This window comes from Excalfactoria chinensis, chromosome 1 (genome assembly GCF_039878825.1).
Source record: "Excalfactoria chinensis isolate bCotChi1 chromosome 1, bCotChi1.hap2, whole genome shotgun sequence".
NCBI classification, from domain to species: Eukaryota; Metazoa; Chordata; class Aves; order Galliformes; family Phasianidae; genus Excalfactoria; species Excalfactoria chinensis.
In genome coordinates, this window is record NC_092825.1 from 53,512,156 (window position 1) to 53,533,445 (window position 21,290).

Below are 21,290 nucleotides of genomic sequence, written 5' to 3' on the forward strand. Positions count from 1 at the left end.
AGTGCCTTATACACTGAAGACGGTTAAATGGCTTTTGGAGACACAAGTTTAAGTCCTCTTTCTTGGAGGCACGGACAAAACATATGTAGCCAATGAGTTAGCATTACAAGCCCGACTGGGTACTTCCATCAATTCTTGACAGACATACCTATTCACACAGGTAAGCATAAATTTCAGCTACGCTTTCAAACAAGCAGACTACACAATAAAGGACCTCTAAGAAGACATCCTCAAAACTAATAGATTGAAAGCCAATAATACATTTCCCTAGAACAAGAAGATGAAAGAAGCAATTTCCAAGAAGTTCTTTAAGGCTACAATCCAAGTGACATTGGATTAGCTTCAAATAGACATTACATTGAAACAGTAATCTTTTTTTAAATTGTTATTACCAAGAATGCAGCAACATAAAAAAGCTGAATCATTTCCAAGAAGTTCCTGGAGTTTAAAAACATCTTGAAAAGATATTTGTCCTCTCTCATCAGTTAACATGAAGACACATTATTTAGTGCTGTGTTTTGTCAGTGACACAAAAAATAAAGTTGATTGAAGCAGAGGATTGCATTTCACATTGGGATCTCTTGATGTGGTGTCATTTAGGTTTCTGTAAAAAATAGTGCTGAAAGTGTCCTGTCCAAAGTCTAGAAATTTCCATTCTAATACCTATTTCTTAGGTATTACACTTAGCTTTTATTATCACAACGTAATTTTATACTGATAATTAAAAATAGCTTAAACAACCTTCTTCTTCATGTGAACTTTCATACGTTTCAATTGATTTCCTGGAGTATCTACTTCACGTGATGACTAAGTACTTCAAGTCTTTTTCTGTATATGAATAGCAAAAAAGGCCATGCAGTAAGATGCCAAGGACATGCACACACATCCAATGTGTTAACTTGATTACATGTTAATGCACTTACCTGATTTGATTTTTCTACTGTGCTACTAGGAACCTCTGTGGTATCCTTCACAAAAAAGTTATCTATGATGTGTCTCTCTGCGCATTCCTGACCACAAATTGGACAGCGGATAACACCAACTGGAGGGGAAAAAAATCTAATTATGCTTGCGCAACTTAAGATTTATCAAACAACTTCAAAGACAGCTCATAAGGATAAACATTTTGAAAGTCAGCATTAATACTATTCTGTCCACAATGTCTGAGTAAGAAGCTTATTCTCATTCGTCACTGGAGAAACCTTTTACCTGTTATTCCCTGATGATATGTTCCCTCAACCAAGCTCAAGTATCTGTTTCAATCCTACATTGGATTTGCTTTAATCTTATAGAAAATTAATCCTTTTCTTCCAAAAGGAATGTATTCCACTGACAATTTGTTATTACACAATGGATTAAAGCAAACATTTATTAATGTGAAGTATTCATTAGTGAGAGTGAACAGTTCTACACACAGCAGTAGCAGGACACGACTGACTTCCAACTATGGTAATAAGAGAAACTGAAATGCAATAAATTTAAAGAGAAATCATATGGAGGAACAGACCTGCATTAAAGTAGCAACTACCTTCATAAAAAGCAAGGATATGTTAAGGAATCAACGAGCAAGGTCCTGTCCGCTTTCTGTTCTGTGAGACACGCTGGAGAACAATTCTAAGATAGTTCCTGCAATGTCCCCTGGAAAATCTCTAAAACTGTTTGAATGTCTCAGTCACTGAGAGATCACTTAGAGGTGAAGAAGAAAGGGAAATGGTGTGTTTATTTTGCAGCTGCAACAAGGAACCAAAAGTGCTCTGCTGAGGAGGGTGCAGAGTGCATTGGAGGATGGATGGCACTACTCTCCCATGCAAATGTGGGCAAGGTTCCCTGCTGCAAGAGGTGCTAATGTGACCCATGTGATATGAGATATAGAGTCTCGATTACCCTGACCTCCATTGGAGTAAAGAGTCAATGCTGACTTCCATCTACTCCCACCTCACATGCAAACTACAGATATGTATGCGAAACACCTCCTTTTGTGACAAGTAAAAAGGACTACAACTCAATGGTCAGGTGTGCACCTGCCACCTGGGTATTACTAGACCAGTGACCACACTGGAAGCAAGGGAGATAATCTGGATCTTCCTTCCATGCCTATCCAATCCCAATTTTCCTCTCCCTCTCTTCTCTCCCTCTCTTATTTTTTTTTCTCTCTCTCTCTTTTCAAGTTACATTAGAATGTACCACAAGACATATTACCATAGCTTATCACCAATGCAGTATATTTGAATATATATGTACTCCATGTTTTGTGCTAGGTATCATAGTGGGATATAAATCAAATACAAAGATCTAACCAATCTTTTGGCGTCATTTCACCTTAATTTAGCCTGAGGTAATTCTGAAACCTCAACAATCATGATCCAGTTGGGTCACAACAGTAACATAATTCAGTTTGAGCACAGAGCTGACAACCAGTAACTCAAAAGGGCAAAGTCATTCTTAAGACTTAGAGCTTAACAGTGTGTTGGCTAGGTTTACACAAAGACCTGTAGAAATGTTTTTAAAGAAACACCTCTTCTACATGCCAATACAACAGAATGTCTCATTAACTCCGAGGCTTCTTTACCTTCCAAGAAATCTCTGAAAAGCTGACATTAGTGTATTGCCTTAAGGAAATTATCTACAATCACAGCCACCAAAAGGAAATGAATAAGAACTAAGTTAGGTTGAAATGATCACTTCACAAGGGGAGTGGAGGGGCAGTGCTAAGCTCAGTTCTCTGTGAAAGCAACAGGGCCTGAGGGAACAGCATGGAACTGTGTCAGTGGAGAGGCAGGTTGGGTGTTAGAAACAGGTTCTTCACAAAAGGGTGGTCAAGCTCTAGAACAGACTCACCACTGCAATGGTCATTGACCTAGGCTGCTGGAGTTCATGAAGTGTTCTGACAAAGCTGTCAGACATAGGGTTTCTCTCTAGGTGGTCCTGTGTGGAGCCAGAGGTTGGACTCAATGATCTCTGTGGGTCCCACCAAATGTGGGATACTGTCATTCTCTGATCTAAGGTGTAGGATCACGCAAATCCTACAGCAGAATAGTCATGCGAGACCAAACCAAGACAGATTATTGACCTACCGCAGTTATTTCAAAAAAAAGCATGGTTTTAGGGACTAAGAGAAGATTACAGATATAGTTTAATGCACCAAATTTAAAACCAGTAAATAATTCAGCACCTGCATATTTAACTAAATTGGTCTGTGCTTAATTTTGTTCCTGTTTCACTTTTACATTAAAATGCAGAAGTGCAGAAATCATTAAAATATTTTACTTTCTGTAAAAAATAAATTGAATTCCTTATGTTTCACACAACATTTAGATAACTTTTTCATAGTGTTATTCCAATAACATGCTAGAGATCTAAGCATGTTACACCCAATTAGCTCTTCATTCCTGAAATTTAGCCAGCAGCTTTCCCCTTGTGTGTGAAACATTTCACTTTCATCTGTAAGGCTGTGATACTAAGCCTGCTTCGATTGTAATTGCTATTTTGCCAGTCTGTGTTTCAATACACATCACCCCTGCAGTTTCCTTTGATATACACATTCTATATTTTGGTTAAAACTTTTGCAACTTTTTTATACCGTTTTCATGAAGGATAAGAAAAAAATCCAATTCAGGTGTGTCAGGTAGGTAATAAAACTTTTGGTGCTTATTTTCTTATTAAGCAAATCCATTTGCCACAGACAATAATACTCAAGCTACACACTTGCTGAAAAGTACTTTTGTTTTTAAAGAACAACATTTTGTTGCAGTGCTGATTACAAACAACCCCTTTTTGCTCATTCTTGGTCTAAACAAGGCACAATCCTCTGGGAGAATGCAAGCAACTGAGTTGGTCCATGCATGTGTTTGGGAGTAGGGTACAGAAAGAATGGCGGCAGTAGGACAGCCTGACAAAATGGCATCTGCCACTGAAGTGTATCACTGAATTCCTCTGTTTGGATAAATGGCACCCAGTGATATTCATCAATGTTTGCTAACATCTATGGACACCAAACAGTGGCTGTGAGCACAGTGATACAGTGGGTGGTGTGTTTAAGCGTTGGTGACAGTTGGTGCCTCCACTGGCACATATTTATGAGCATGGCATGCAGACCACGTTCATCACTGGTGAAAATGCACAACTAATGGTAGCAACTATGCTGAAAGACAGTTTTGTACTTGAGAATTTGCTCTATCAAATAGTGTTATTGCGCTCTTTCCACCTGTGGTAGTTTTAATAGAAATAAATGGAAGTAATTATTTTCAGTGCAACCTATATATTGTTCACTTTTTACACACAGAGACACCTGCTGTGCACTTCAGCAGTGAAACCGAATGTTCCACCGGTCTTTTCACAGACTGAATATGACAACAGTAAGGCTGAGAGACTGTGTAGATACTAAACTGAGATGGGAGAAGAAAAGGAGAACTGCCCAAACCTCTCAGAATCCTCCTGAGAAGTTTTATCCCTTATGCTGTCTAACCCATCAGCTGCTGGCATTTTGGTAATCACATAATTTGGAAAAGGTGAAAAAACACCACAGGGCAGCTATGAAACAGGGAGAGAAAAAGGTTATCTTAACCGGCAATAAATGAAATGAATCTTCCCAAAGTCGGTTGCATTTTTCCTGTGATGTTAACAGTGAGAAATCTTCCTACTTTCACCTCAGCCCATGAGATTTTTTGTCTTATTTTCTTCCCCCATCCTGTTGAGGAGGAGGAAGTAGTTGGCAAAGTGAAGTAGTATGGCAGACAGCCATACTACCTCATGTGAGCCTTACAGATCAGCCTTAATGGCTTCTTTTATGCTTTAAACTAGAATTCTCATTTAGTTTGTATGAAATCTGAAGCAGAACCTAGAAAGATGCTGGTCTATATGTGATTTACCAGATCTTACATGGAAAAGTCTTTATACTGTCACAGCCCTACAGAGATTTGGAAAATACAAAACATGCCAATTATAACAGTCATGGCTTCACAAGGGCAGAGCAGAGGGGGACAATCCTCTCCCTCATCCTACTGCCATCCCTCTTTTGTTGCAGCCTAGGAAACAGCCTAGTTGCCTTCTGGACTACAAGAGCACACTCATGGCTCACATCCAGCTTTTCACCCACCACATCCATCAAGTTCTTCTCTGCAGGGCTGCTCTCAGTTAGTTTTTCCAGTCTGCAGACATATCTGAAATTGCCCTGACCCAAGTACAACACCTTGCACTTGGCCTTGTTGAACTTCATTAGGCTCACATTAGGTTAGAAGGGGTCAAGAGGAGAGCCACAAGGACAATGAGAGGGCTGAAGTAGCTCTCCTACAAAAACAGGCTGAAAGAATTGGGGTTGTTCAGCCTGGAGAAGGCTCCAGAGAGACCTTATTGCAGCTTTTCAATACTTGAAAAGTACTTATGAAAAAGGAGAGTGACTTTTTACAAGGGTATAGCCACAGGACAAGTGGCAATGGTTTTAAGATAGAAGAGGGTAGGTTTAGATTAGGTATTAGGAAGAAATTCTTCACAGAGTCTGCTGAGACACTAGAACAGGTTGCATAGAAAAGTATTCAAAGGTCAGGTTGACTGCAGCTTTGGTCGACTTTGTCTAAAGAAATGTGTCCCCACAAATGGTAGGGAGATTGAAACGAGATAGTCTTTAAAGTTCCTTCCAACTCAAACCATTTTGTGATTCTATTCTATAATTTATAATATATATTGCACATAAAGTGAGGACACATGGAAGGAATCAGAGGCATGCTTTGAAAAACAACCTTTTTCATACAGCTTTCAAGTATGGAGGCTTAACTAAAAAGAGGGACAGGTATTCCATTTCAGTCCTTATGGTAGTAACAAAACAGGACATCACAGACATTAATGATTCCTGCTCTCCCTCACCTACTAATACACCTGATAGAGGAGTGTCACTTACTTTAGTGTATGAAAAAGAGATTAATTTAAAGCCGTAACTGACAGTATTAAGTCAGATGGCTGAGGCAAACATAGGAGTGCCCATGCAAGCCTTTTGCTAACAATCCAACAGGTGGTGTGTCAACCAGCTAACGCCTTTCTGAACAAGCAAAAAGACAATGACATTTTCCAGACTCTCCTGCTTGTATTTCATAAGTCACAATAACATATATTAAAGAAGGAATAAAGTAGGAACTACACACTGATACAGTTTAAGCTTTTTTTTTTTTTTTTAACCACATTCCACATATGCATGTTCATTGATGCATCATTTTCCCATAAGCATTTAATTACATTCTAAGCTGTTTCTTAAGCATGCACAGAATGCCACTTCGAAATTAACCTCTGAAATTATCAACATTTCCTCCACTGAGTCCCTCCACAAGATACTCTCCTAGTACTAAAGTGAATCCATTTCATTTTTTTTTTTGTATCTGTTATGTTTTGAGGTGATCACACAACAGATTTCTAATCATGTTTAGCTTTATTGTCAATTCTTCCTTCCCCTTGTTTCAAGACACTTGCTTCCTAAACAGTGCCATAATTTACTTCATTGTTTTCAGGGCCAGGAACTCTAGCTATTATACAATGATCTGTTCAAGAAGAGTCAAATTCTGAGTAGTATGATATTAAAAGTTATTTAGTTGATTCTTCTCTATAAACTGGTAAGAAAAAGAATCATATTGAAACTAGAGGAGAAATATACTGTGCCATAAAAATGAGAATTACTTCACTGCCTTATAGAAAAAAATCCCAAATTATTTCCTGTTTGTTCTCTCTTAAAAAACTCCCATAATTTCCATAAAGGCAATAAGGGCAAAAGAGAGAAAATCTGGAGAGCTGCTGTGTTATATATTATGAAATCACATAGTATAGAGTAGAATTTTTTGGATAAGTAGAAATCCTCATTCCTGGATGGTGCAGCTTTACAATTTATCTTGATTAAATTTGGGATAGCAGGAAATCTTTTAAATTCCACATGGAAGTTCTGATGCTCAACTAACTCTTGACCCAATCAGTAATAAAGAGCTTTGAGGTATTTGTGACTGAATTGAATAGTCAAAGGAAGAAAGCAAACCAAAGTAATTATCTGCCTACTGGGAAAGAAGAGTATTGAAACTGATTCTTCACTTGTCTCCTTACACTGATATAAGCAAAGGGAGATCCTAAAAGGAGATAGGCAGGCCACTGAGTTTCAAGACAATCTAACTATTTTCAGTGCACCCATTTGCTTGTGTCTACCATGAAATTTCTGCAGGGAGAACCATGTTTAAAAACATACGTACATGTTGATTCTTGCTTGGAGAAATTAAGTTACTCTATGACAGGTTTTATTTTTGTCAAAGTAATCTTGAAAGACTTTTGTTGGTGATCTTTTTTATTGAAGGGAACAAGCATTTGAAGAGTGCTCAAATGGGCAGGTGGAAGCATGTTACTTCATTTGGGAGGTGCTCCATAATCACCACTATGATTATTATGAGGATGGTAATGCAACATTAAGTGATCACATCCTGCATTTTCCATCCACTCCTCTATGCCAGGAGGTAGTCATGAATCTATACGGTGAGCTGGATCAAGAACATGTGATTCTTCAAGGTGGTGAAGTAGAAATGAACACTTTTCAGTGGCAGCATTCACTAAAACTGTGGAACCTTACACTCAGACGGTGCTTGAACCAGGCCTGGCCACCACACTCCTAACAAAAGTAACAATGCTGGCTGCCCTGATCATTTGTTTCTACTCTACGTCAACCCCTCTTGAGCAATCACTGAGATTCGTGCTGACATGGGGTGGACTGGGGAATACAACGTGGATTAATTTGGGGGTTTGGTGAGAGAAGAGTTAGTTTCCAGTGTACCCGCTCTCACTCTCAACAGACTCCTGCTGCAATGTGCCTGTTCAAGGAACACTAGCCTATGTTTTACACATGTAAGGCAAAGCATTCTTGTGTTTCTTCACAAATCACATACTGCATCCACAGGAAAGCCACCTCAAGCCATTCAGCCAAATGGATTTAAGACATACATTGTATTATTTCCAACTCAATTCTCAATTTCCTGGGAGTACATTCGAGACTACTGAAGCATTCAGAGACAATAGGAGGAGACGGGTCTGCTTTGACCCAGTTTCAGCTTGTTTGTATCTTCACTGCAACTAACAGTTTTCGGAGCCAATTTAATAAAGCCACTGGACAATCAGCTGGAGATACAAAACTGTAGTTCTGTTTGTAGATGCAAAGTATTTTGCTAAAAGAGGAGAGACATTAACAGTTCCCTTTATTCAGTGCTGATCAGCCCTATACAAACGCATGCTGAAGTATTTATTGAGATATTAGCTACAGAGATTTCAGGACAGAAAATACTAAGAGCAACTCACAGTTTTGTGGTGTTTTTTTGGTTTTTTTTTTTCTTCAAACATGCAAAATAGTTAACATTAAGAGAAGGTATTTTAGAGACTGAAGACAGTGCCAGATAGAAGATTTACTGTATAACCACACAAAACATTTGGACATTTCAGTTATGACCCACAGACTTGTTTTCCCCTCATTGTGTAGATGCACACCGTTCGTATTTGCAAGGTTTTTCATCAGAAATGCACAGGGTTGAGGTAAAACTGGAAACGCACACGCAGGTTCTGTTAAAAACTTAAGAGATGGTATCATTTGCAATAACGTCTGAATCAATTTTAAAGGTAATTGCTGCTTTCCTCTTGTTTCTCTGTAAGCCAATCCCGGTGCTGCAAAACTGGCAACTCCAAACCAGTTTGTTCCAGAAAAAGCTGCTCCTATCTAGTTGTGACAGCCTGCTGCTGCTAGTGGAGGGAGCTAGGTTAAACCAACAAGCGAGCACTCCTCAAGGGGAAACCAGCACCTACTGCCAAAACAGAAACATTCCAAGCAACCACAAATCTAGCAGATGAGTTTACCCGAATCCAAATGCTTTATATGCCACCTTCTAAAGCGTAAACAAGTGAAAAATAGACAAAGAATATTCTCTGTAATCCCCCCTCTGGAAGAGTGTTACAGGCCAGTTTTTATGCTGCAGTGCATTGACTTTCTTGGAAAGCACTGCAGAGCTGAATTAAAATATTTCAGCTGCTCTGTGAAATGGCTCATTGTTTTTGCCGCACACATGCCCAGGCTTTGAACATTTCAGATATCACATACTGGACTTCATCTAATTGTAGAAGTGGACATCAGCCCTCGCAAATTTAAAATACCTTAGGAAATTCTGAATGGAGAGTTTACATTCACACCCAACACTGACCAATGCATTTTCTTCAACACTGTAATTATAAGAAGCGTCATACTGCTATTGAAGGATAGACAGTATTTAAGTGCTAGATTATTAATAATAAAAAAACCCACCTCACTGCCTTGCAATGAACGCACTCAAATGATGCAGAAGCTTCCAGCAATTATGCCAATTTTCATTGCTGGCTGTGGTGAGCATTTCTTTCATCAAAATTAAAATGCATTCCTTCAAGTTCTAAAATTGTCAAGTATTTCCAACATACATTTAGGAGATATGTAATGAATTCAAGTACACAAGATGAAGCTATAAGCAAGGATCTTTAATATTCAGAGACATTCTGCTATCATTTTCTCCAAGCAGCCCAGCAACTTAACAGTAACACGTTGATAGAGGTTTCAATACAGTCCAGATACACACATTCTACTGAAATACCATTACTATAGGAAGGAAGGAGGGAAAGAAGGGAAGGAAGGGAAGGAAAACACTGCAATAAAAAAAATTGCTTTGCCAGAAAATGTAGTTAGGAGATAGATCTCACACTGCAGTAGTGAGCATGGCACTGCTCATTTCATACAGTCTGATCTTATCCTTTAGATTTTTCATCTACTACTGGCTGACAGTTCAGTAGATGCACAACAATGCCTCTACTATCAGAAAGAATAGTTGTAAAGAAGTAGATTTAAACAGATGATCAATCGGGCAGTGGAAACCAGTCAAACAAAGCCCTTTTGGAAGATGCTGAAGAAATCGGTTCTTTTAACCCTTTGTTGAAAAGATAAAGCTTTTACTCCAACATAACTTATTCCATTTTGTTTCTCCATTTAGTCCCAACATTGAGTTGTTGCTTTAGAAAATACCATCATATTCTCATACTCTGAGCAGATATGAATTTTTTGAATTAATATAAGTCTAAAAATAACTTCAAAGAATCTGAAGCAAATTAAGGGAACCAAGGTGGGAGCTGTGCTGAGGACAGCAGAAGGAAAGTCTTCAGTCAGAGCACTTATGAGAAACGTCATCAAAAGTAGGAACGCTAACACAATTCAGGATCTTCAGCAAGTTCATCTTACTTCCTCTTGAATGCTCAGATGCAACCGTGACTTCTTTCTTTCACAGCTTTCCTCCCATTCTCAACATGATCACCACCAAATAACAGCACACTGCTGATCAAGACTTGGGAGACCAGCCTCCCCGGCCCTCACTTGCTGAGCTGCTAGCCTATGACAAGAAGTTCAGGTGCCTGAACAGGTGAAAAGATGTACCTGGGATATCCTGCCTGGCTTCCAGCTACTAAAGGGAAATAGCCTCCTATGGATTGTGCAGTACATCTGCTGGCTCTGGTTTGAATATTACAGAGATCCTAGAAATTCAGAAGTGGCAGAAGTTACTCTACTTTGGACAGCTGGACCTCAGTCCGTCTGCTCTGTTTCACACTGCTTTGCTATAACAGCTTCTACAGCCCATTTCAAATCTCCAGTACAAAAGACTGCCACAAGGCACATAGAAGATAGCTCTTGTGTAGTACCTGAACAAACTGCAGTGTGCAGCTCCAAAACAAAATGCCATTAAAATAACCTTAATTTCAAAATGCAGAGCTAGCAACTTAATTGCAGCGCTTGCTGCATCCAATAGTATCCTGCTGTACTGATAGTCGTTTCAAGGTTCTGTTCAAGGTCAAGGAGGAACCCACAGTTCAAAAACTCCTCAACACCCCTCTGTTGTGTTTCCTTCTTTACCACCAACATACAATGCCCAGGAAGCAGATCCCAAACAGAGAGAGAAAGAGGGATTCAATATGTACTTATCAATAAATCCTGAGTACTTACAAAGGCACACTTCCAATCTGCACTGGAATTAATGCTATTGTGTAACAAGCAATGCCATTATTAACCTGGTAATCTTTTCAGGATTTTTAAATTAATTAAAAAACAAAAACAAAAAACCCAAGAAACAAAAAACTTGCTGTTGGCAGAGGCAATGGAAGACACAAACAGTATCTGATGAAAATTCCCACTGACTATTTTAGTTAGTAAGAGGAAAAAAAGAAGGTACTTGCTACTTCCTGTTGTTTCTCATCAGGGAGGTCTAAGAGCTCTGCAGGAAGTCAGTATTGGAATAAAAAAGTAAACATTCAAGCCATTTTATTTATTAGAGCAAAATGAGTTCACGATTTCCAATTCCAGTCTATTCTGACTACTACTCATATTCAAAAGCTTTTTCATATTAAAGCTTGAATGTCACAAGCAGGATTTTTGTATCTATGACAAAATAACTCCTAATAGCTGCACAGAAATAATACCAACTTACTATACCAGAGTAAGTCCATAAAGTTAAGCTTTGCACTTGAAAGAGGTGTAAAATTTCTTCAGCATGTTGTCAACATTTTAATACCTTGAGTAGGATTCACCCATCTGCGAGGCAATTTACATGAAGGACCCTTCATAGTCAATGTAGACCTAGGTAGTGCATGTAGTTAGGTCATGACTTGCCTCATCCTAAAAGCAGGTGTCTACATATGGTCAAGTGAATTGTATCTCAGCAATGATATACTTGTTTCAAATAATCACAGAATTACAGGATCATAGGGGTTGGAAGGGGATCATCTAGTCCAACTCCCTGCTAAAGCAGGTTCACAAGCATACTAATACAGCCCTCCACCGGGGAGCAACCAGATGAATAGCAAGAAACCATTCAACAGAAACTACAGAGAAAAATACTGTGCACGTTTATAAGCATTGCTTATGTAGGTGCAGATGTACAGGGGAAAAAAAAAGCCAACTCAATCTAAGCTAACTTCTCTGTGTGCTCAGTGTTCCACAGCACTGCTGTAAGGCTTCAGAAAACAAGGTGGCCTGCTTTTCCCATTCCCTCGTTGCTTCACAATGATGAAGCTAAAAGCAATGTTGATACATCGTAAAGCTCACGCAGACTACACAGTCTCCAAGAACCAGCACTCATTACAATGCACCACTGCTCCCACTACTTGGGCAGTGCATTAATTTGAAAGTTACTGAATGGAACTAATAAAAATGATCCCTTCTGAGTCAAAGAGGCACTCTTGATTGATCAAGAAAGAACAACAGTGACTACAAGTGGGTGCCTGACAGGTCTCCAAAAATGGGAACCCGTGGTGCAACTTGTGGTCTTGTTTCCTATCTCCTGATATCCTCACTTGGTGCAATCTGCTGTGCAGAATTGAAGCATGAACTAAACACTACGCTGGCAGATGTTTAACATCTATTGCCACTAAGGAAATGTGGCCTTTGTATGGTTCTCTCTGTTCTAAGAACAAAGCTTAGGGAAACAAACCTCCATGGGGAGGGGGAACGGAACGAGCCCTGCATGATCCATGACAAGATGGTTCTGGACCTGCTTCGAAAGCTGGATGTTTACAAATCCACAGGGCCGGATGGTTTGCACCCTAGAGTGCTGAGGGAGTTGGCAGATGTGGTCGCCAAACCACTCTCCATCATTTTTCGGCAGTCTTGGCTGACTGGGAATGTCCCAGTGGACTGGAGGCTGGCGAATGTGACACCCATCTTCAGAAAGGGTCGCAAAGATGATCCTGGCAGCTACAGGCCCATCAGTCTCACCTTGGTGCCCGGGAAGGTTACGGAAAGGATAATCACGGGTATCATCACGGATCAACTAAAGGTCAGCCAGGGGATCAGGCCTAGTCAGCATGGGTTTATAAACAGTAGATCCTGCCTGACTAACCTGATTTCATTCTATGACAAGGTGACCCACTTAGTAGATGAAGGTAAGGCTGTCGATGTGGTCTACCTGGACTTCAGTAAGGCCTTTGACACTGTCCCCCATAATATTCTGGTGGTGTAATCAGGTAATCTAGATTTACCTGTGATAGAGGCTGCTGCCCTTGGAAGGAGGGGAATGGACAAAAACAGTGGCAGCAATCTAAGGAGAAAACTTATTTTACTAAATACGATATTGGAATACAAGATAACAGAATATGATACAATATAATTGCGGCTAATAAATTGAACAAGACAGAGAGAGAGAGAGAGAAAGAGAAAAAGAGTCCCCGAGAACCAGGAGGCCTACTGTGATCTCTAGGCGACGGGCTGGAACGTTGTAGAGAGAGAGATGACAGGGCTGGAGCACTCCGAGAGATAGATAGAGCGAAAGAGAGAGTGTTCCAGCCTGGGAGCGAGATTATATATGTGTCCTCCTTCGGTGATTCGTCTCTGGCCACGTCGTCCTCTGGGATATGTAGTTCTCCTCCAAGAGCTGAGTACTCGGGATGCTGCCATTTCACGGAACTGGAGCGTGAACCTTCCACACTTCCACATACCCTCTGTTGCACTTCCACATACCCTCTGTTGCACTTCCACATACCCTCTGTTGCACTTCCACATACCCTCTGTTGCACTTCCACATACCCTCTGTTGCACTTCCACATACCCTCTGTTGCACTTTCGTATGCCATTAACAACTACACTTTCTTATACCACCAAAACAGTTTGCCACTATTTGTACCCTCAGTTAATGATTCATACTGCACATGTCATGATGTAGAATATTGACAGCAACAGCACAAAACCATGACAGGTAGAGAAGCTGGCTGCCCATGGTTTGGATGGGTGCACGCTCCACTGGGTGAAGCACTGGCTGGATGGCCAGGCCCAGAGAGTTGTGGTCAATGGAGTGGAATCCAGTTGGTGGCTGGTCACAAGCGGCATCCCCCAGGGCTCAGTGCTTGGGCTGCTTCTGTTTAACATCTTCACTGATGATCTGGATGAGGGGATTGAGTGCACCCTCAGTAAGTTCGCAGACAACACCAAGTTGGGAGGGAGTGTTGATCTGCCTGAGGGGAGAAGGACACTACAGAGGGACCTGGATAGACTCAATCGATGGGCAAAGTTTAATGGCATAAGACTCAACAGGGCCAAGTGTCAGGTCCTGCATTTTGGTCACAACAACCCCAGGCAACCCTACAGGCTTGGGGAAGTGTGGCTGGAAAGCTCCCAGACGGAAAGGGACCTTGGTGTGCTGAAGGACAGTCAACTGAATATGAGCCAGCAGTGTGCCCAGGTGGCCAAGAGGGCCAATGGCATCCTGGCTTGTATCAGGAATGGTGTGGTGAGCAGGACTAGGGAAGTCATCCTGCCCCTGTACTCGGCATTGGTGAGGCCTCACCTCGAGTACTGTGTCCAGTTTTGGGCACCTCAGCACAGGAAAGACATGGAAGTACTGGAACAGGTCCAGAGAAGGGCAACAAGGCTTGTGAAGGGCTTGGAGAATCAGCCCTATGAGGAGAGGCTAAGGAAGCTGGGGCTGTTTAATCTGGGGAATAGGAGGCTGAGGGGAGACCTTATCACCGTCTTCCAGTACCTGAAAGGTGCTTACAGTGAGAGTGGGGCAAGTCTCTTCACACTGGTGACAAGTGACAGGACAAGGGGAAATGGCCTTAAGTTGCACCAGGGCAAGTTTAGGCTGGATGTTGGGAAACACTTCTTTACAGAAAGGGTAGTTAAGCGCTGGAATAGGCTCCCCAGGGAGGTGGTTGAGTTGCCGTCCCTGGATGAGTTTAAGAGCCGTTTGGATGCGATGCTCAGGGATATGATTTAGCAGAGGGTTGTTAGAGTTAGGGTACTATGGTTAGACTGCGGTTGGACTTGATGATCTTCAAGGTCTTTTCCAACCTGGGTAATTCTATGATTCTATACCGTAAGGGGCCTTCACAAACATCATTTACCTATTCTTTAGTCACTTGATCTATTCCCACCTTTTAATGCAGTGTTGCCTGATAGGAATGATAATCTATTAGTTTAAATAATAAAGTTCTGGAAATATGACATTTTGCCTCCAAAACCAGTTTGGGAATGAACTACTATTTGGGAATACTACTATTCCTGTTCTTTAGGGAATATTCACAAGAGTTCCACCACAATTTTGTGATCCTTAACCTACTTGACAGGAATAACAACAAATGAATAAAACACTTTACAAGGCAAAACAGTTATTCTGTTAAAGATCTGAAGTCAGATATCCTGCAACTTATAGCACTTATACTGTATTCTCAATAATTTAAATCAGTAGAAAGGCAGCCAAAGAAAGCCTTATTAAAACTGGCTTCATCTGAATGGATCCGGGGGCAAGAAAAATAATAGAACACAAGAAATATCAACACATTGGTTCACAGTACACTAATAAAAGCATTGCTAAGTGAGCTATAAAAGGACATTGGATTAGCATGTAAAGAATCTTAAAGAATCTTCTAGGAGTACCCAGAGTATGTGGAACTCTTGCACAAAGGGTAGAAAGGAGGGAAGAGGAGAGTCAGTTCAAGTCATTTAGAATGCACATACATTAAGTCTTCCCGTGTTAACAAAAGAGCTGATAGAATAATTATTTCTAGAACTTCACATATATATAAATATTTATTTATTGAGATAACACACAGGTAAGTTTTAAAGCTAATCCATTTTTCACTCCTTAAATAGCTTCTCAAATGAGAAAAAGTTTCTTTAGCTCTTGACTGAACTATTCAGGGTGTTGGTTCTAAGTACAACTTCCTAGCCAATGGGTTATAACACTCCTAGTCCCACTAATAGAAAGAGAGAAAGGCCAGGCACTCTGCAGTTGGTATGGCCAACATTTCAAAGGCATGAGTGATAACAATAGCTACTAATACATGTTGAAAGACCCCCTGAAGTAAGGAATTAAACTACTGAGGGATAAAATTCAATTGCTTAAGCAAGCAAAGGTGTTCCTGGAACTAGGATTCTGAACACACCAATCTGCCTTTGAAGTGTGCTACCTCCAGGCTTCCAGGAAATTCAGTCAACACATTACTGAGGTCTTGCTATTTGATACTACATATTGTGACACAGCTGTACACTCTTTTGGCAAAGCTTGTCTGCTAAACAGACCATCTTCATGTCAGCTGACCCACCACAAATATGTTTCAAAGCCCAGTATATATGGATATGCATCCACATATACATATTTCAGTTCACACTTCTGCTTTTTAGGCTGACCTTGCCTGACTATTTCCAGGATTGGGCCTGTCAGCACTGGGCAGTTTGACTGAAGCACTGTACCCTATCTTTAAAATCAGAACCTTCCTCTCACTTTATAATGCCCAATTCTCCTGCCACAGCAGTTCTGTATCTTCCTGCTTTTCCTTCTTCCACCCCACTGGCTCCCCAGCTGACAGCAGTCCCTAACCAGCATTAGTACTGCAAGTATCCTGGTACTGCAGTTTAGCAGCAGTGTCACCTGAACTTCTGTTGGGTTGGCTCACATCATCACTTCAACAAACATCAACCCCGCATATCCTCAGCCACAGTGGCTCGCTAATAGATGCCCAGAAGTTAATAAGGAGGATAAAATGAACTTTTAAGTTTATTACATGCTTTCTGAAATGATGTAGACATTCTAGGAATACAGAATGGTTTTTCCAAGCTTGCAAATACCCCAAAACAGTCCTGTTTCTTTCTGACTGTGTACAGTATAGAGAGGTGTTTCAGCTCACTGGGAAAAACATACAGCCTCTTCTCAAATTAGATAAGCCTTTAATTTCAAATGGTATTTCAGCTACAGTTGAGTTTCATTTAAATTGTACTAGGTTCACCTAAGAGACTGGGCAGAAAGTGGAACATACCATTAAAAAGTAGTAATAGCCAGGTGCCACTCACTTGTGAAAAGAACTGGGAATCTTCCTACAGTCAGAAAGCAAATGGCTCAGCTCTCCTGTCCATGCAGTCCTGCTTAAGGAGAGTTCAGCTCTGGAGTTGCGGAGTTCTGTTTTTGAAATGAGGATGTACCTGTGACCAAAATCCACCAGAGGCACAAGGGCCCCAGAATCCTGGAATGCAGATCCAACTGCCGAACTCCGTTCACTGTCTTGCTCTTTCCAAAGCTCCCTGAGAAACAATGGCACCCCCAAACTAACAACAACTATACAGCTGGTTTGACATCAATCTTCTATCACGTTAACAATGTACATGTGGCAACATACAGTCTCCCCACATAAAATCTTCAAATAACTGTTTATATGAATCCCTATTCTCTGTTACTTTACACAACCATTTCCTGCTTTGATGAGAAACATTTGTTTCATACTCTCTCCCCATCCTTTAGAAAAAGGAGTCTAGGTAGAAATTCAATCAGCTCAGCTATAACAGTGAGAGGTTCAAAGTATGTTTGTGCTGCAAATATATGTATATTTGGGTTACTCCAAAAGTAATGCCTCCTATTTATTTCCATGGAAACCACAACAGACACAAAGAGAACAGTCACACTAGGGTCAATGGAAGCCAATTTTTCCACATGGAGGAATTCAGTGACACACTTTTGCTTCATACACACTTCCATGTCAGACATCATTTGTCAGAGCGTCCCTCTGCCACCATCTGTCACACGACAACAACATGTAATGGGATATTAGTGGGAAGGTTCAACCCTTCCTGCCATCCCATCAGCATCTGCCCCTGGTGTCACAGGCCAACATCATAAAATATAAGACATTACTTTCAGAGCAGTCCTTGTATTTTAAGCAGTAAATTATTCCATAGCTAACTAACCATTGAGGTAAATTTTGACAGCATCATTGGGACATTTTTATGACCTTTAAATTAGCCAAAGACACTCACACACACACACAAAAGAGCACTTTTAAGCTGTTACAGCAGATGAAATTTAAATAAGAGGCAATAAATCCATTAGAAGTTTTTAATAAGCAAATGTTCCACTTTAAGTGCTATGGGAAACACCAGTAGGAAACTACTCAGGGGAATAAGACCAAGTATTTTCCCTCCAGATGACAAAAAGCTGGCAGAAATCACATTGCCATTTGCTTTTGCTAAGCTGACAGTGGATATAACAACTCCCTGCTCCCTAGTTCATCCAAATCCACAGACAGCAGTTCCTTCCACACCACTGGAGCAGACTTGGTTCACTCCCACACTGCAGGGAAGAAAACTGGTAATCAGAGCCTGCGTAGAGGAACTGCCTTTTAATACACCTGTGATCCCAGAAACAACACAATCTTTTGGTTGTTCCCCGTACTCTATATTTTTCACAGGGACTGCCAGCTGCATTGTCAAATCCACTTCATTTAACAGTGCTGATAACCAAAGCCTAAGCAGCTACTAGAACTTTACGTTTTGACTTCTATTTCCATGAATTACACAGTAACCAAATCTCTGTTAACGTTAGGAAATACTGGTATTATTTATAATTCAGCTGGATCATAAACTCAGGGACCCAAATTCAAAATATAGTCACTTTGAAATTCAATTGGTTTTGGTTTTCCCCTGCCTCATTTTTAGATTAGGCATAACAGGGAAAATACCAGCCTCACAAGTTTACTAGTGGTGGGAAATTCCACTCAATAGCATGGAAATTATTTATAGAGCATTTTAATACAAGCTTGACACCACTGGCTTTTCCTGCATAGAAGAATGTCTTCTTTGACAATACCACATTCAAAAGAGTTTCCATGAAATTCCTTCCTTACGTGAAACAAGCTGGTTAAAGAGGAATGAACAAGGCCATTCTATAGCGCAGATGCAAGTCAGCAGGCCAACCCAAAAGCGCACTGCACAATGTGCCAGCTGCCCAGTATACTCCTGTAACAAATAAACTGAACAGAAATAATTTTGCTTCCGAGGATTTAAACCTTTAAAAAAAGAGTCTCAAATTGGACTATTCAGAACCTGCTACAGTAACTTCTAGACGACTTCCAACTCCACTGAAGTGACTACACCACTATGGAGGTTTTGATACTCCCCAGATATTTCTGGTGCCTTCAGTGTTCCTGTCACCCACTCGACAGTTGTGGAAAAAAAAGCAAGAATGTAAATGCACATCTATAACATATGTTCTTCTCAAAAAGACTTGCTCCTAAATCTCCTTAATTTTGTTACTGGTTGAAGAATTTATTTCCTGATGGTGCTACAATGGAAGCAACACTTGTGAAAGGATGCGTAGAAGCCACCACGTATGTGTATGTACGTGGGAGTGTGTGTATATATAAATAAAATATGTATTCTCTGTAGCACTTAAGATGGAGGGAATTCACTTTAATCAAGCAGCAATATGTGAGATGAAATGGAAATAAACATATGTAGCAGGCAGATCAAAAACAGCTTAAGTCTTCGTAGTCTATCAAGAGTTGGAAGAACAATAGAGCTTCACCATAAGAAAGCTCAAATGAAGCTATTGCGTCCTTCAAGCTCACTAATAAGGATGCTAACTATCAAACCTAAAACGGGAAAGATCATGTTACATACAGAAAAATAAGAAAATTTAAGCTATTTCAAAAGCTATGTTTTCAAGACAAAATGAAACAATGGCATCCCGAAGACCAGATGACAGCAGATGCCAAGATCAGCTGAGAGTCTGAGGGTCTGGCACATATCATAACACTGCATACCATCTGCATACATGGTGGGATATCAAGAATTACATCTTCAGTCCACACCTCACAAACCTCCAAATTGTATTGGTAGCCAAATATTTCTAGGCATTAATCAGCTAAAACACAAAACACAAATAATACTGAAATCCTTGTTTACTAACTGAAGTACTTATTCCTTAATTAAGAGCAAGCATCGAATGTATTCGAGTTGCTAGTCTGGACACTCCTCAAGTATTTATATCCTGGGAGTGCCCAAGCATGACATGCTTTAACAGCTTCATATAGATTAGTTTGCTAAGATGGTTTGTCTACAGATAAGGCAAAGAAGAAACGTTTGCCTCTATTATTTTTGTTATTGACACTAGTCAAATTTAATTAGTATGATTTAATACCTGCATAAAATTTTGCTATGCATTTCCATGCACAAGTCTTTCTACTCATTAGGTCTCAATATATTATTCTTATTATATATATATTTTTTTTGTACAGGCTGATGACAAAGAGCAAACAAAAATGTGTTTGCAGTATGAAGCAAAATTAATAGGTATAAAAGGAAATAGAATCTCAGCCTAACTTCGTGGTTATCATGGACATCTGAGAGAATCTGGAAGAAAGCATCCTTGTCTCAAGGACCGTTCAGCAGGACTTGCCCAGGGCCATAATCAAGACAACAAGAGGAACTCATGAGGTTGAGTGACCAGAAAGAACCTGCCCACAGTTGACACAGTGACCACCATGCAGCGTGCATGCTCAACAGCCGCCAGGTGATTGCAGGTGTGTGATTGCTGCACCCAACTGCAGATCACCCAAGGGGGAGCACATGCCATTGCCCCAAGCAACCAGAAGTACATGAGAGCAGAACAAAGCACAAAACCCCAAAGAGTTCAGAGGTAGAACAGGTAGTCTTTCCACCCAACCACAGCTGTTAAGGTCAACAAGATGTTACTGACCAACTTGCAGCCCCCTAGGGACTATCAGGACACCACTGGACCCATGGTACTGACCATCCCCAATTCACGATCCTCTCACTAGAATTCCTCTCTTCACTGTTGCTGACTTTCCCACCTTTTCCACATTCCTTAACTCTTTATCCCGCTCCAGGTATGTGTTTATGTATACATGTAGGTATCAAATCATCTCCTCCAACAGTTGAAGTGAGACAACCCCTCACATGAAAAGTTCCACGGAAGCCCAATGGTGTTCAGATACTCCATTATGAACACTCTACTGTTTGGCCAGTCATTAAGCACCAATTAGCACAAAGTTGGGGTAAATGCCGGATTTCTAATCACAGCTTCCTCACATATGCTGATTGTTATTTGCACATCAAATAACAAAGAAGGGCCATTTGAGAAACAAAAGGAAAATGTACACTGTTAGCCAAGACACTTAAGAGCAGACAAGCATCACATTTGCACTCACTCTCACAGCATTCCTCGTGGTTCATGTTTGTGCCCAGCAGCCTATTGTTTGGCAGTGCAACCACAAAATACACCAGCTACATCAAATAAGTAGCCAGTGGCAATTCAGAAAGCAAGCAGTGAGTTTTCCAGTACTAACATCCTCAAAATCACACAGCTGTCTTTGCAACACCCTATGTCTCAGAAATACCAGAGAGACCAGAAACTCCCAGGTATTCTTTTCTATACAAGAAAAAATATTTTATTTGCAAATGGAACGCACATGACAGTACAGAGCATATCCATGCTGCAGATGGC

General features: G+C 40.5%; 1 protein-coding gene across 2 annotated transcripts in view; it reads right to left on the reverse strand.

Annotated features, from left to right (window-relative positions):
- Positions 1 to 21,290, reverse strand: part of TRIM24 (tripartite motif containing 24) — a 56,039-nt gene that overhangs the window by 31,735 nt on the left and 3,014 nt on the right. For both annotated transcript variants that reach the window (XM_072333892.1, XM_072333891.1), the window contains exon 2: positions 924 to 1,042. In XM_072333892.1, coding sequence (XP_072189993.1) covers positions 924 to 1,042 — 119 coding nt within the window. The remainder of the gene's footprint in view (positions 1 to 923; positions 1,043 to 21,290) is intronic.